At 41.3% G+C, this 15765-nt stretch overlaps 1 protein-coding gene across 7 annotated transcripts in view; it reads left to right on the top strand.

Annotated features, from left to right (window-relative positions):
- The window catches only part of itprid2 (ITPR interacting domain containing 2), a 186117-nt gene that overhangs the window by 116006 nt on the left and 54346 nt on the right, over nucleotides 1–15765 (top strand). For 6 of the 7 annotated variants that reach the window (XR_012099061.1, XM_073047078.1, XM_073047076.1 and 3 more), the window contains 4 exons: nucleotides 12422–12461; nucleotides 12559–12654; nucleotides 13065–13273; nucleotides 13948–14681. Coding sequence is in view for 6 of the 7 variants with exons in the window: in XM_073047078.1 (XP_072903179.1) it covers nucleotides 12422–12461; nucleotides 12559–12654; nucleotides 13065–13273; nucleotides 13948–14681 (1079 nt within the window). In the remaining variant the exon portion in view is untranslated. Of the gene's footprint in view, nucleotides 1–11516; nucleotides 12283–12421; nucleotides 12462–12558; nucleotides 12655–13064; nucleotides 13274–13947; nucleotides 14682–15765 lie in introns of those variants that run through there. The other variant, XM_073047082.1, reaches the window with a different exon arrangement.

The raw sequence follows: 15765 nt of genomic DNA, 5'->3' as shown, positions 1-15765 counted from the left end.
TTGTTTTTCAAGGAAGTTGCCAGGAAAGCGGATGAAGACAAGGCAGTGGATGTTGTCTACGTGGACTTCAGTAAGGCCTTTGACAAGGTCCAGCTTGGGAGGCTGACCAAATTACTTGGCATTCAGGACAAGATAGTAAATTGGGTTAGCCATCGGCTTTGTTGGAGAAGCCAGAGAGTGGCAGTAGAGGGTTTGCTCTATGACTGGAGGCCTCGTGTGTGGCAGGGATCGGTGTTGGGTCCTTCGTTGTTTGTCATCTATATCAAAGATCTGGATGATAATGTAGTTAACGGAAAGAGTAATTTTGTGGATGACATGAAGATTGGGAGTGTAGTGGACAATGGAAAAAAGCAGGTGGAATTTAATGCATGCAGATGTGAGGTTTCCTACTTTGGTAGGACAAAAGAGGGTAGCTCTAACACAGTGAATGGTAGGGCACTGAGGAGTGTTGTAGAACAAAGGGATCTGGAAATAAAGATCCATAATTTATAGAAAGTGGCGTCACAGGTAGATGGGATCGTAAAGAAAGCTTTTGGCACATTAGCCTTCATAAGTCAATCTATTGAGTACAGGAGATGGGATGTTATGTTGAGGTTGTTTGTATTAGACATTGGTGAGGCCTAATTTGGAATATTGATTGCAGTTTTGGACACCTACTTGCAGAAAAGATGTAAACAAGATTGAAAGAGTGCACAGAAAATTTACAAGGATATTGCAGGTTCTTGAGGACCTGTATTCTATGGAAAGATTGAATAGGTTAGGACTATATTCTTTAGAATGTAGAAGATTGAAAGGAGATTTATAGAGGTATACAGAATTGAGGGGTATAGATAGGGTAAATACAAGTGGTTTTTTTCTACTTGGATGTGACTACAACCATAGGTGATGGGTTAAGGGTGAAAGGTGAGAAGTTTAAGGGGAACATGAGGGGAAATTTCTTAATTCAGAAGGTCATGAGAGTGTGGAATGAATTGCCAGCACAAGTGGTGCATATGAACTCGATTTCAATGTTTAAGAGAAGTTTAGATAGATACATGGATAGTAGATGTATGGAGGGTTATGGGCCTGGTACAGGTCGATGGGAGTAAGCAGTATAAAAATGGTTTTAGCATGGACTAGATGGGCCAAAGGGTCTGTTTCTGGGCTGTACTTCTCTATGACTATGACAGCCTAAGGATGTGCTGGAGGCAGCCAAAAAGTCCTTCATGTGGCTGTCATTTCAATGATACACTGTATGTAGGAAATTTATCTATTTTCAGACTAATTTGCAAAGACAGTTTTGATAAATATCAGGGGCCTTTCTCACCATACAGAGTGAACTATTCCATTTCTTTAGTGATGGGGATGTTTACATACTGTATTTAAGATGGACACTTGTTTATTTTGTAATTCGATTGTAACTACAGTATGGGGTGCGTCATATCCTGATTCATGTGCAGACTTCAGTTAACTTTGTGGGTAATTAAAGATGGTGTGTCACGGTGCGTAGTAAATGAGGCTCATTGTCCCCAGCAAGGGAGAGAGATGGGGGCTGTGAGGAATTCACACTGGATAAGAATAGGTACGAAACTATTATTGTGTTTTCTGTAAGATTTATTTTGTAAATTTTTTTTCACTACTTTTGCTAATTAATGTAAGTTTGATTTTTGACACACTAGTAAACTTACACTAAAGTGCTAAGTGACTACAGCCATTTGTCTTTGGTCATAAATCGACATATCTTATGGATGACCGTTCGCAAAAGGATGCGTTCAACTCTGGGTAAGTAGGATTGCAGTCCCAAGCCAAGAAACCCTGAAGCTAAAAATACCCAGGAAACAGTGGAGACCTCGGAGGGAGGAGAACTTCAGCCCAGGGCCAAACTCAGGCCAGAAGCAGAAGGGCCTTCAAGTGGCATCAGCTCCGGACCCTTCATGGAAAATGTGTCCAGGGACTTTTTGTCTGCCCTGCAGAGGAGAGATGATACTTTTAGAAAGGAACACCAAAACCTGCAGAAGGGTCCCAAGATGCTTTCTTATCAACAGTGTGACAATATTGGGAACTATCTGTTGAGGTTTGAGAGGATGGCCTCTGGATATGGCAATGATCAGAGGAGGAGTGGGCCTGCCAGCTGATGGGTAAAGCTCTCCAAGCCTACACTGCAATGGACGGAGAGAGGTCCAGCCACTATCCTGACCTGAAGGAGACACTGCTGGCTAAATCTGATAACTTGGCAGAAACCTATCGCAAATACTTCCTGTACTCTATCACCAAATGAGTCACCCACTGAGGCGTATCATCACCTGAGGGGTCTCTGCTGCCAGTGGATTCAACCAGAGCAGAAGTCCGAGGAGGAGATTGGTGAGGCCCTTGCTCTGGAGCAGCTGCTGTGGATTCTTCCTTCAGACACCAGGACATGGGTCCAAGAGTGTGAGCCACTGGTTGCACTCACTCTAGTCCGATTTGCCCTGCAGTACCTCAATGTCCACAAGGGGGCACCATCATTCTGAAGCAACAGAGACTTTAACCTTCCAAGGGACTCACGATGTTACTCTGTGGAATTGGGAAGTGGGAGAAATGAGAGCAAAGAAGCTTTGGTAGTTTCTTCTAAGATGTTTATTTGCTGCCATTGTCACCAGCCAGGTCATAAGTCCTCTGTATATATTCTCAAGAAGCCCAAATTGTCAGGTATGTGCTCTGTGCCATGGACAGGAGGAGAGTGATGATGATAATGGCTGAAATGATTTGTGAATATTGTAATGGAAAATGAGCAAAATGGGAGGAGAAAGAGCCCATGTTTATAACAGTCAAGGTTAATAGAAAACCAGTTAATGCTCTTTTAGATGCTGGCAGCTCACTATCATTAATTAAGAAAATGATGCCCCAGCCCTTGGTGTTGACTGCAGTCATGAAACACCTGTCCAATGTTTGACAGGAAGTCTGAGCCACCGGTAGAACTTACTATGGAGCTGGATGACCTCAGGTACCCGACAAACATGGAGGTTCTGGAGAGACTACCAGTTGACATGATTCGAGGAAGAGATTAGCCTGTGTTACTGAGGAAGGGAAATAGCCAATCACATCCATCTGTTAATCCAGGAGTAGATAGTGCTGTTTATTTTGTTGTGACTTGTGCTAAAACCAAGCAGTAGCCGGGTTCCAACCACTGACTTAGATGCTAGTCTATGCGAGAGAGGAACCAAAAGGTCTAAAGGTGACACTGACACTTTGAGACGAATCCTTGTTTTGGATTCCTTAACCCATCAAAACTCTCTTCATGTTTTGTGTGATGAGATAGCCCCTCATTCTTATAACCACAAGAGAGTGTACTCTAAGACTGTGATCCATCCTTGTAAGGTAAATTTCATATTCCAAGTGCCACAGAAAATGTGGGACCTGTCCTTTCAGCTCTTCTCTTCCCACCATCCAGAGATCCGGTTAGCCTTTAAAACAAAAGCAGTGGTTTCTTTACCTTGTGCATCTATTCTGTGTTCACTATGCGGAACCACACTCAGTTTGGGTTACTTCTTGGTAGCGAGACTCTTTTCAGTCTGCAGGCGTGATCTTGAGATTCCTGTGGCCTCCTGCTTTAATTCTCCATCCCATTCTCATTCTGACTTGCCTATCAGCGTCATCCTACACTATTACTACATGGACCAAGATAAGATTGAAGAATACGATTTCTTTAATAATAACATTTAAGAGACAGGTGAACAAGTGCAGTACCTGGATTGTTAAGATTAGAAGTTATAGGCCAAATTCTGGCAAATGGGACTAGCTTAGATGGAGCATCATGGTGGACAGACCAGATGGGTCTAACAGCCTGTTTCTGTTCAGTATGGCACTCTAAATATTTATCCTTTCAGACTTCAGATTGAATTCTGCAATCATTCCTTTTTGTTTTCAAAGTTCAGAATAAATTTATTATCAAAGTATGAATATGTCACCATGTACAACTTGAGATTCATTTTCTTGTGGATATATTCAATAAATCTACAGAATAATGACCCTAACAGATTCAATGGAAAACAACTCAACTTGTGTGTTGAGCCAGAGAGCAGAAGACCACAAACTATGCAAATACAAAAAGAAAGGAACAATTATAATAAATAAATAAACAATAAATATTGAGCATGTGAGATAAAAAGTCCTTGAAAGTGAGTGCATTGTTTTTGGGAACATTTTAATGATTAGGCAGATGAAATTATCCCCTTTGGTTCAAGAGCCAAATGGTTGAGGAGTAACTGTTCCTGAACCTGGTGGTGTGAGTCCTGAAGCTCCTGTACCACCTTCCTGATGGCAACAGTGAGAAGAGAGTGTGTCCTGGGTGGTGGGGGTCTCTGATAACGGACGTTGCTTTCCTGCAACGATATTTTCACATAGATGTGCTCAGTGCTGGGGAGAGCTTTGCCTGTGGTGGACTGGGCTGTATCAGCTACTACGTGTAGGATTTTCCATTTAAGAGTATCGGTGTTTCCGTACCAGGCTGTGATGCAGCCAGTCAACATACTCTCCACCACACATCTATAGAAGTTTGTCAAAGTTTTAGATGTCATGCTGAGTCTCTGCAAACTCCTAAGGAAGTAGAAGCGCGGCTGTGCTTGCTTTGTAATTGCACTTACCTTCTGGGCCCAGGACAGGTCCTCTAAAATAACAACCATAAAGCCATAACATATAGGAGAAGATTTGGGCCATTTGGCTCATCGTGGCTGATCCAATTAATTTCCCAGCCCCAATCCTTGTGCCTTCTCCCTGTATTCCTTCATGCCCTGACCAATCAAGAATCTATCAACCTCTGCCTTAAATATACCCTATGACTTGGCCTTCACGGCTGCCTGAGCAAAGATTCACCACTCTCTGGCTGAAGGAATTCCTCCTCATCTCTGTTCTAAAAAGACACCCCTAAAAAGACACCCCTCTATTCTGAGGCTGTATCCTCTGGTCTTAGACTTTCATTACAACAAAAACCCTGTGGCAAAATTCATATCAATAGCCCTGTTATTTAGAAGCTTCAGATTCTGTTTGAGCACCAGATAGACATTGACACTGGTATGCACGCATGTGGAGTGACTCCTACTAGACACTGTTGTTTTTAAAAACAATGCTGGGAATTTACTGGATGTTTTCACTGAGTGGGCAGGTTCCTGACATCAGTCAATGTCAAGTGCTGATTCACTCTCAGCAGTGCCATTTGGAAGTTTTCAGTCAGCAAAAATTCCTCCTCAAACACACAGTGCCAAGTATTTGCTGAACAGCAGGTAGGACCTCTCACCAGTCCCATTTAAAGGAATCAAGCACTGCTCACAGCTTGGTCCTGGTTGATTTTATCTGCGTGCATTGTCAGGATGCTGCAGGTATTAAGTACTACTTGTTGTTTTATGGTAAATGTTTGTGCGCTGTAGTGTGGGAAGAGCTGAAAGATTGAATTTTGGCTTTTTCATCAGCTTGTCCCCAGCCGCACAAATATGTTGATGGGCGTGATTGCCTGTGCTACACTGAAGTTGGAGTTTTGCCCATCGGTAGTTACTTCATGGTTGAGGTCACAAGTGTACCAGTTGAGCTGTGTCGGCTCCAAGCTCTATGTAAACCCCTACGATAGATTAATGCTGGACCCTTCCAAGCTCTTCATTATATATAAAATTCATTGCAAATTTCCTTTTCCAATGAACTATTACATTTGGTCTTTTGTAGTCTTCCCCTTAAATTCAACTGAGTAATCTCCCGTTACCCCACCGAACCCAACAACATGATGGAGGACCTCGTCAAGTCAGGCAGCATCTATGGGTGGAAACAAACAGTTGATATTTTGGGGTGAGATCCTTCAGGAAGGAAGGGGGTAGAAGCAAGAATAAGAAGGTGGGGAAGGGGAAGGAGTACAGTCTGGCAGGTGGTAGGTGAGACTAGCTGAGGGGAAGCGGGAATGAAGTAAGAAGTTGGGAAGGGTTCAGTGGAAGAAGTAAAGGGCTGAGGAAAAAGGGATCTGTATTTACAAACTTAGTTGGTTTCACCATATGGGGAAATCAAATTACAGACATAAAAACAAGACACTTCATCTTGAAGCCAGCCTTTAATTGTGCAAATTGATAAATTGAACAGGAGGATGGTGATTAATATCACAATCACTCAGATGGAGTGAAAGAGAGCTGCGGAGGTCACTCAAGACCAGTGTACTGCAAAGAGTGTACTAACTTAGTTAACTGCAGTCTTCATTGGACAAATGCCTCATCAATGTGGCCAAAGCACAGGAGAGATTACAACTGCTTGCACTACTTAAAAGGCAATTAGTAGCAGGCCCTCTGTTGAGTGATGTCTACAATGGATGTTGTGTCTATGCAAGACAATTCAGTAGGATATGGAGAGCAAGCTGTTGCCTACGCAGCATTTCCCCTTCTCCACACAGCTGTTGAATCCAAAGGAATGGCAGCGATTGATAAGAGTTTGGCACCAGCAGCATTGCAGGAGTTGCTAGTCAGCATTGAACTCGATGCAGGACTACCTTAGGGACTCCATCTCTGCAATTTTCCCCTGGGTTTATTCCCGAAGTCTTCCCGAAGAGTGGATATAGCTGTAAGGCAGTGGAGTTTTGAGATCAGAGTTTTCCTTCTCCTACGTAACCTGCCAACCACAGCTGATGAACCCCATCTGCCCAAAGCGGCTGGTTTTGAGGTGCCAGTAATCTGCCTTTGGCCTTCTGACAGTAGAAATGGTTCGGCTGGGCTTAGCGCACGTGAAGGCCGGGAGCTGGACTTGGTTGTCAGACGCTATTTGAGATGCATGTCTTTGGGAGCTTTGAATAGGCAGTGGGAGTATATCCCCACCACCACTCCTGGCTGTGACAACCTTAAGGAACCAGTGAAGTTGAAATACCTAAATAGTAGGTAGAAACACACGTTTTGAATCTGCTTTTGATATTGCACAACTAGAGGTCTTCAAACTCCACAAATTCAGTGATCATGACTCTCAAGCACCAGGTTGAAACAATTGCCTTGGGTTCATCCCTTGCCAGCATCACTGTAAGGGATACTGTATTCTGTACAGTTATATCAGTGCTCTCTCTGATGTTAATTTTATTCTTGTGAATTGAGCTCATTAAAATCTTTGGCAGAACTTAAGAAATAGAATACAACATACCAATATAAACACATTACACGCTTCCCAGCACCAATCAGGAATGAATCTTAAAATAATTTTCCTTTTGGCAGACCGGACTGGAATGATGTTTAGTATTGTGGGAAGTAAATTCTGTGATTGCATCTTTGCTTCAGTGAATTTTTTGGTATCTTTGTCAGCAGATTGGGCTACTCTAATACATTGAGGTAAATTATTAACTGAGCACATGGTTTAGTTTGCATGGACTGCAGTGGCTGGTGCTGCTGCCTGCGGTTTTGTTAGAATTGTAGTGAAGGTCGCGGCTAGTGCGCTCAAGGTGGGACAGAATGTTAACTGTGATTTAAAGGACGTCAGAGGATCGCGTGGGTTTCCAAGGTTGCAGACTATGGTTCATTCCAAGAAAATGTCTAAGATGTGGCATAAGGAGAGGTTAGAGTTATTGGGAAGATATTATTCCTTGTGGCAGACGAATAATTTCACTGAGAGGAGGGTGGGAGCGAGTAAGAGACAGGGAGAGTAGATTGTGTTAAAAATGGAAACATTTGTCTGTGGATGATCACTTCATATCATCAGTGAACTTCATCTGTATGTTGATCAAATTCTAACCGGTTCTTGCACCCTCACTGCAAGTATTAACACATTTCATGGGAAAATGATCAAAAAAGTAAATTCCATTCTTACTACTAAGATCTTAAAGTGGCTGTGGCGTTCCTTTCCTTCTAAGAACATCCAAATCCCTGCAGATTAACTACTTCACTTGGGATTGTTTTGTGACTCAGGAATACACTCGCTGGTATCTTTATCTGTTTAAGCACACACAGAATCCTGGATTAACTCTGGGCCAGGCAGCGTCTATGGAAAAGAGTACAGTCGATGTTTCAGGCCAAGACTAATCAGCGGGACTGGGGGAGAAATGTTTTAAAATGTTGGGGGGAGGGGAGGGAAAAACACAAAGTGATAGGTGAAATCTGAAGGGGGAGGAATGAAGTAAAGAACCGGGAAGTTGATTGGTGAAAGAGATACTGGGCTGGAGAAGTGGGAGTCTGATAGAAGACGACAGAAGGCCATGGAAGAAAGGAAAGGGGGAGGAGCACCAGAGGGAAGTGATAGGCAGGCAAGGAGATAAGGTGAGAGAGGAGAAAAGGGATAGGGAATGGTGAAGGGGGGAATGGAGGAGGAATTATTGGAAGTTCGAGAAATTGATGTTCATGTCATCAGTTTAGAGGCTACCCAGATGGGATATAAGGTGTTATTCCTCCAACCTGAGTGTGGCTTCATCATGACAGTGAAGGAGGCCATGGGTCGACATTTGGGAATGGGAAGTGGAATTAAAATGGGTGGCTGCTGGGAGATCCCACCGTTTCTGATGGACAGAGTGTAGGTCCTTTGCGAAGCGGTCTTTTGGGCCAAAAGATTTCTATTGAATTCCTTTTGGATTTCTTAGCATCTTAGAGACATGTATATTGTGACTTTTCAGGTTAACATTTAAGTCAATGTTCTCTTTGTTGACTCTTTTGAGGAGCAGAAATATGCCCTTTGGCCCACTGAGTCTGCTACGCCATTTCATCATGGCTGATCTATTTCCCTCTCAACTCCATTCTCCCACCTTCTTCCCATAACCTTTCACGCCCTGACTAATCAAGAAGCTATAACCCTCTGCCTTAAATGCACCCAGTGACCTGGCCTCAAAAGCCACACGTGGCAATGAGATTTCACCCCCTTCTAAATTCCTGTGAGCACGGAATCCTTTATTGCTGCTCATATGATAACCCCTTCATTCCCCGAATCATTCTCTGGACCTCCTCGGAACCTTCTCGGATGTCATTTTATATTCTAGTCCTTTTGAAATTAATACTAACATTACATTCGCTGTCCTTACTGCCAAGTCAACCTGAAAGTTAATCTTTAGGGAATCCTGCGCATGGACTCCCAAATCCCTTTGTACCTTTTATTTTTGAATTTCTCCCCCCCCCCCATTTGAAAAATCATCTGTGCTTTTATTCCCTCCACCGAAGTACACGGCCATCCACTTCTCAGCACTATATTCCATCTGCCACATTTTTGCTCATTCTCCTAATCCAAGGCCTTTGTTTTCTCAGTACTACCTGCCCATCTACCTATCTTCGTATCATCTGCAAACTTGTCCAAAAACCCATCAATTTCATGATCCAAATCGTTGATATACAACATAAAAAAGTAGTAGTCCCAACACAGAACCCTGTGGAACACCTCAAGTCACCCTTCAGTGAAGCTGTTTTTCTTTCATGTGAAGAGGCTCCCCAGCCTGTTTTACTCTTTTTCTTTGTACAAACTTTACGTTACTGCTGCCAGACTTGCAAGTCATTTTAGCGTCTTTCGTTACTCTTTTTTTTAATGATGGGAACACAGGACTTTTGTACAGCAGTTCACATGAATAGTAGCTGCAAAAACAATGTTTGGCTTCTGATGCCTGCTCTGCCGTTCAGAAAGATTGTGGTTTATCCTTTACCTCTACCACTTTCCAGCAGTAACCACAGATCCCTTGATTCCCTCCAGACATTTGAGCCAAGCAAAGCATTATATCCACTTCTAGCCTGTTGCGCCCCCTAATAATATTTGCTTCAGAGATTCAGAGACTCATGGCGTTATATAGAAGAAAACCAGGTCCAGTTGGCCAATTCATCCATACTGACCAAGATGTCTATCAGAACTAACCTCACTTGCTTGCGTTTGGCCTATATCCCTCTAAGCCTTGTCCATGTACCTGTGCAAATGTTATTTTTAAATATATAATTACATTTGCCCCTACTGTATACCCTGTCACTTTTTTTGGGGGGAGGGAGGGGGGGAAAAAGAAAGGTAGTTTTTCACTTTTCTAACATACACATACACACCCCAGCAAATCATGCAGCATCTCTGATGTTTCAGGCCAAGATCATGGCTGTCTGTTGAAAACACTGACTGTTTATTTCCCTCCGTAGATGTTGCCTGACATGTTGAACTGCTCTAGCATTGTGTATGTTGCTCCTCCTCGATTTTTACTGCACCCTCTCTGGCTTAGTCATATCCCTCTTTCAGCTTGGAAATGTGAACTATACAGGATACTCCAGGTGTAGTCTAATGCAAGTTTTATACAACTGTAACATGGCATTTCAACTCCTGTACTCAGAGTCACAGCTGATAAGGGCAAGCATGCCATATGCAGCCTTCAGTACTCTTTGTACCCGTGTTACTATTGTCTTGTACCTTTGGTGTTCCATCACTCCCCTGGCCCTTTGGTTGACTGTATCGATAAGGTAGCCTTTCACTTTTCTCAACTAGGTGGGGACAGCATGGTGCAAACACTGAGGACCTGGGTTCAATGCTGACCTTGTTTGTTGCTGTGTGGAATTTTCTTGCTTTTGTCATGGTCGCATTGGTTTCCTCCTATTTCCAAACACATGCTGGTGAGTTATTTGACTCCCTGCCCTAAATTGCCCCTCATTGGAGGTGAGTCCTAACAAAATCAAAGCAGAACTATTGGACCTGTGAGAGAATAAATTGCAGGGGGAGTTAATAAATTCCAGGGGTCAATGGGCTTGGTCAGCCAAAAGGGGCATGAATCTAATGGACTGAATGGCCTTGTTCTGTTAATAAGTATACATGACAGATGGACAGACTGTGGAGTAGGCGTGCAAAGTAATGATGTTCATTTTTGGAAAAAAAAATTTAATTACTTGGGCTGGGCTGGGATATCGCCTGAGACTAGGCCCGATTCTGTACTGTGAAGTGCACTGATTGCTGAGGGTGGGCAGGGACAGCTTGCTGATTTGTGGGAGTGGATATTACTTGCCCCTGATGTATCAGCAGCCAGTACTTTATAAAAGCTAAGATTTTTGTTTTCTGAGTGGTTTGGAGTGTTGCATTTGGAGTTAACTTCTGAATACATTAGCACACACCTTGAGGGGAAAACGATCACCTTGTGGTTTGCCTTTGTTTCTTCACTGTATATCATTGAGTGTTTGAGAATGCAGCATGGTGCCTGGAGCTTATTCTGCTCCTGGCTCGCTCTGCTGTACAGTAGGACTTGTTCCGACCCATCTCACAAGAAGCACGGAGCATAATTCCTTTGCACGGCAAGCCTTATTCATAACTTGCCTTAGTTGTTGGAATGCTGTTTTTGTAATCCCTGTTCTGGCAAAAATATGAGGCAAGTTTTGTATCATTGTGTTTCTGTAAATGAACTGTTCTTTTTAATGACTTGCAACACCATTTTTATTTGTTTTGTGCTTCTACTCCTAGATCCCTTTTTTCCTCATTCCATTTTGATTTCTTATTTCTAAGTAGTATGTAGTTACCTTATTTTTCTTCCTTGTATATAATTACTGGTATTTATTTCTTTTTAACACCGGGTTTAAGCTGATTAAAGATATCTTCCTGGTTTTAATGGGATAGGGAGTCTTGTACAGTTTGGCATACACGTCATAGCTAGTTTTGCAGCAATATTCAGTAGCATGCTCTGGTATTTCCGATGTGCACACATCAGAAAGACATTTCTGAGGCTCTCCACCAGGTAGGCAGAGCCACAAACCTATTCCAGGTAGCCTCCAATCGAATGGCATGAACATTGATTTCTCCTTCCGGTATTTTTGTTCTTTTCCCTCCCCTCCCCCTTCTCTCTTCTTTATTACCCACTCTGGCCTCTTGCCTCTTCCCCCGCCTACCTCTCGCCTTTCCCTCGTGCTGCCCTCTTCTTCCCTTTTCTCCCACAGTCCAATCTCCTCTTCTTTCAGATTCTTTCCTTTCCAGCCCTTTACCTTTTCTTCCCACTTGGGTTCACATATCAGCTTCTCACTTACCCTCCTTCCCCTCTCCCCACTTTTTATACTGATGTCTTCCCCCTTCCTTTTCAGTCCCGATGAAGTGACTGGCCTGAAGCATCGACTATTTATCCATTCCCACAGCTGTTGCCCGACCTGCTAAGTTCCTCCAGCATTTTGTGCGTGTTCTGCATTACCAGCATCTGAAGAAACTCTTGTGTTTCTTATTCTAGTGAGTCATCATCTTAACATGACTCAAAAGATTTGGCAAGTCTGTACAGAGTCACTTATTTCGAAGTGCTGGAAAAAATGAACAAGCAGGAGTATTTGTCACTGAAGTTTTAAAGTGAAGCTGAACTTGTGTCCTTTCTTTCTGAGGAGCTTGTATGTTTATAGTTATTGATTAAATGGACAGGTGAGTTAAAGGAGTGGCAATTGTAATTTTTTTGGATTATAATAGTAAATGTTTATAAAAACTCTAATGTTTACTTAAATCTTAAAAGCTATTGTCTTTATAAAGTCACTCATTCATGAAATGCATTTTCCATCCACAGCTAATTATCTTCATCCTCACATCTCACTGCTGACAGAAAGGTTAGTTTTTTTTTTAATAGATAATGATATTTATTCATTTTAGTTCTAAAAGAGGCTTCTGTTATGTTTCTAATCAATACTGTTTGCCCTGTTTCAGTGGCACATCAGCTGAGGTAAAACGTAACAAATTTTATCAAATGGGAAGCAGCATGAATTCCACTGGTTCTGGAAAGAGCAATACTACTGTATCGAGGTAGTCTAATGTTTAATGAATACTTCTATTTCCAGTTCAACATATTGTTTTGAGTATTAGTGTTGCATAAATGGATACTGTATGTAGAACATAATATATTATAATTTCTGGAAAAATGTACTTTTTATGTAAGTTAAACAGCTATGCTGAAAAGTGGGTTTGGTAGATTTATCACTGATCTAAGATTAAACAAATAATCATGGTGAATGATATGGTGGTGGCCCATTGTTACGTGAGAAGACAGTCTTTGTTATTCAGCAAAATCTCAAGTGCAGCAGTATCACAACATGACAATTTTAACTTGGTTATTTGTATGGTCAACGTTCTAATCACTTCAACTGTTTGGTGCACTTGTACAACCATTCAAATTCTAGCAATGCCACCAATTTGTGTTTATTTGTACTTTTCAGTGTTTCAGAACTGCTGGACCTTTATGAAGAAGATCCTGAGGATGTCCTCTATAATCTTGGGTTTGGAACAGATGAACCTGACCTTGCATCAAAAATTCCATGTCGATTTTTTAATGCTTCATCGTTTGCAAAAGGAATAGATTTTAAACTATTTTTAGATGCTCAGATGCAACGTATGGAATTGGACAATCCAAATTTCGCCCTCACAAGTATGTTCTTTAAGTGTTTATTTGTATTGCTGGTATTTGCAAGAATATGCTTATACTCAATCTGAGGATCAATAAGGTCTGTCAAAATAATTTTCTCACATTGAAACTCTTGCATGTACTTAATTCTATTAATAAAATGATTTTATCATAATACATTCATAGACAATTTCTAGTTAAAAGACAATTATGCTTTGAATCACATTGTGAAAAATCTGCTTGTTTCATCAAAGTGTTGCTCTAGTCTAGGCTATAATTAAGATTCCATGAAACCTTCATTGTGTTTGTTTCAAAATATGAATGCCTTGCTCATGTGTCTTCTGTTAGCATGGTGGTCTGAAATACCTAAAAATGCCATTAATGTGTAATTTACTCAGTTGAACATTATTGTTTTGCAATTACCTTTCATGGTATTTTTGTGGTTTGTTAATGACAACTGTCATCCAAGATTATTCAAGTCAGCTTTCACGCAGGTGTTGTAATGTTAGAGGCAATAGCGGTAAATATAATAGATGAAAATGTTTATTCTAAGCATGTAGCATTTCTACCACTGTAATGTCATGGAGAAAGGAGTTTTAGTGCATTAGTGTAGGTTAGCTCTTAGTCTTTCAATGTTTACTATCTTTTCATTTTCTCTCCCAAGTTTGTTGAATAACAAGTTTCACTTTCAATTGCAGGTCGATTTCGGCAGATTAAAGTTCTCACAACAGTGGCTAATGTTTTCTCCTCACTGTATTCTCAAGTTTCTGGAGCTCCTATAAAGAAAATAGGTGATGTGGCCGAACCCCCAACTTCAGGCCAAGCTCCTGCTGTTGGAAACAATGCTGGCAGACTGAAGAAGACAGTATCAAAACTCAACTTACTTGGGGGTCAGCAGGCAAAAGTAACAGATACAACTAATCAAACAGTCCCAGCAGCTGCAGAAAGTTCGAAAGCATCACAACTTTTTTCTGAAAACGACAAGAGCTTTACTGACGATGAGAAGAAAGAGGAGGTAAAACTTAAGAAAGAAATGAGGTTGCAGAGATGGCGTAAGTTGACTGACCCTTCTCTGAAACCAGTGTCTGAGGAAGTGATGACTGGAATTGAAGGTCCTCCCCGTCCCTCAGAGATTATTCCTCAGGAATTTTTATCTAATGTGACAAATGGCTGTACGGAATCCAAGCAGAGTGATGCTGCTTGCTTGAAAGAAGGAATGGGGAGCAGCCTTGATGATGTGAGTGGTATCTCAGATTCTTTTGTAGACTTGAATGCATCCACAGATATAGAGAGTGCTGGTACTGGTGAGCAGACATCTGCACTCTCACAGGAAAATACAGTGTGTTCAACGCCAGATAAAGCTGGAGCAATGCCCCATCCATCCGTCAGCAGCTTGATGGAGCAGAAGGAATTCTCATTTGACTTGGAAGAGGCAAGTTGCTAGATTTCAGATTTGTTAACTTTGTAGAAGATATTTCTTGAATGTATTACTTATAGTATTAATCCATCATAACTTTGAATCTTCCTTTATGTCAGTTTTGAAATTTCAAAAACAATCTTTTCATAGGCATAAATTTTAACAGGTGGGCTATGGGGCTGCTTATTTCTGTTTACAAGGAGTTTGGTTCCATTTTTTTAAATGTCATATTGATATTTGCAGATGTCTTTTGGTTGAGCTTCTCGTATATCGGATACAGTAAGCAAGCCAGTTTGGGGTTTCAGCTTTATGCGCACCATAGTTTTGAATATTTGCCAAATAACTGGGAGTAACCATTAATACTGTCATAAACAAGTATGAACAAACTTTATATCATCCTTTTTTTTTCATCTGAAACGTGCACATAGCTGAAGTTTCACTGTTGTTCCAGCAAGATACAAGTTTGTACATTTGGATATTGTACTAGTTTATGTTTATAAATTCAGTAATAGGTTATGTTCTTTGAAATTATCTTATGAACCATTACCGTAAAAAAGTACTCTAAATATTCTTATTTGTTCCATATTGGGACAAAATCAATTGGAAACTTTAATATGCTGCATATTCTAGCGACTGTCATTAAGTCAGTACTGAAAATGTGAGCTGTATAATTCACTTGCTGATTTGTTAGTGTAAATTCTTGATATAAATGGATCACATGGTCATACTTCCTTCTCTGCCAGCCTTTGCAGTCTCCTCCAAATTCAACTCGATGACACTGTCCTACTACCTCAGAAGTATGACTCATGAAGGAGCAGACACCAGCAAGAAATCCAAAGTTGCAGTAACCAAACTACATTGTGGTCCCCAATCACGTACTCAGTAAAAGTCAGTGTCACTGCTTCATGAGAGTCAGAGTTAACCGTGCCAAAGGAAATAACATAGAATCTGCACTTTGTATACTTCATTTTGGAGTTCATGGAGAGATAAAATTACTGAAGAAATTAGTAGTTTACTGCATTTCCATCTTTTAAAACAGGACAATAAGAGGACTTATCTGTTTCATCCTTTCAGATAGTTATCAGTTATAACAGTAAGC

This window comes from Hemitrygon akajei, chromosome 5 (assembly GCF_048418815.1).
Source record: "Hemitrygon akajei chromosome 5, sHemAka1.3, whole genome shotgun sequence".
In the NCBI taxonomy this organism is placed as follows: domain Eukaryota; kingdom Metazoa; phylum Chordata; class Chondrichthyes; order Myliobatiformes; family Dasyatidae; genus Hemitrygon; species Hemitrygon akajei.
Note: the sequence above shows the minus strand (reverse complement) of the source record. Positions and strands in the feature narration are given on the sequence as shown.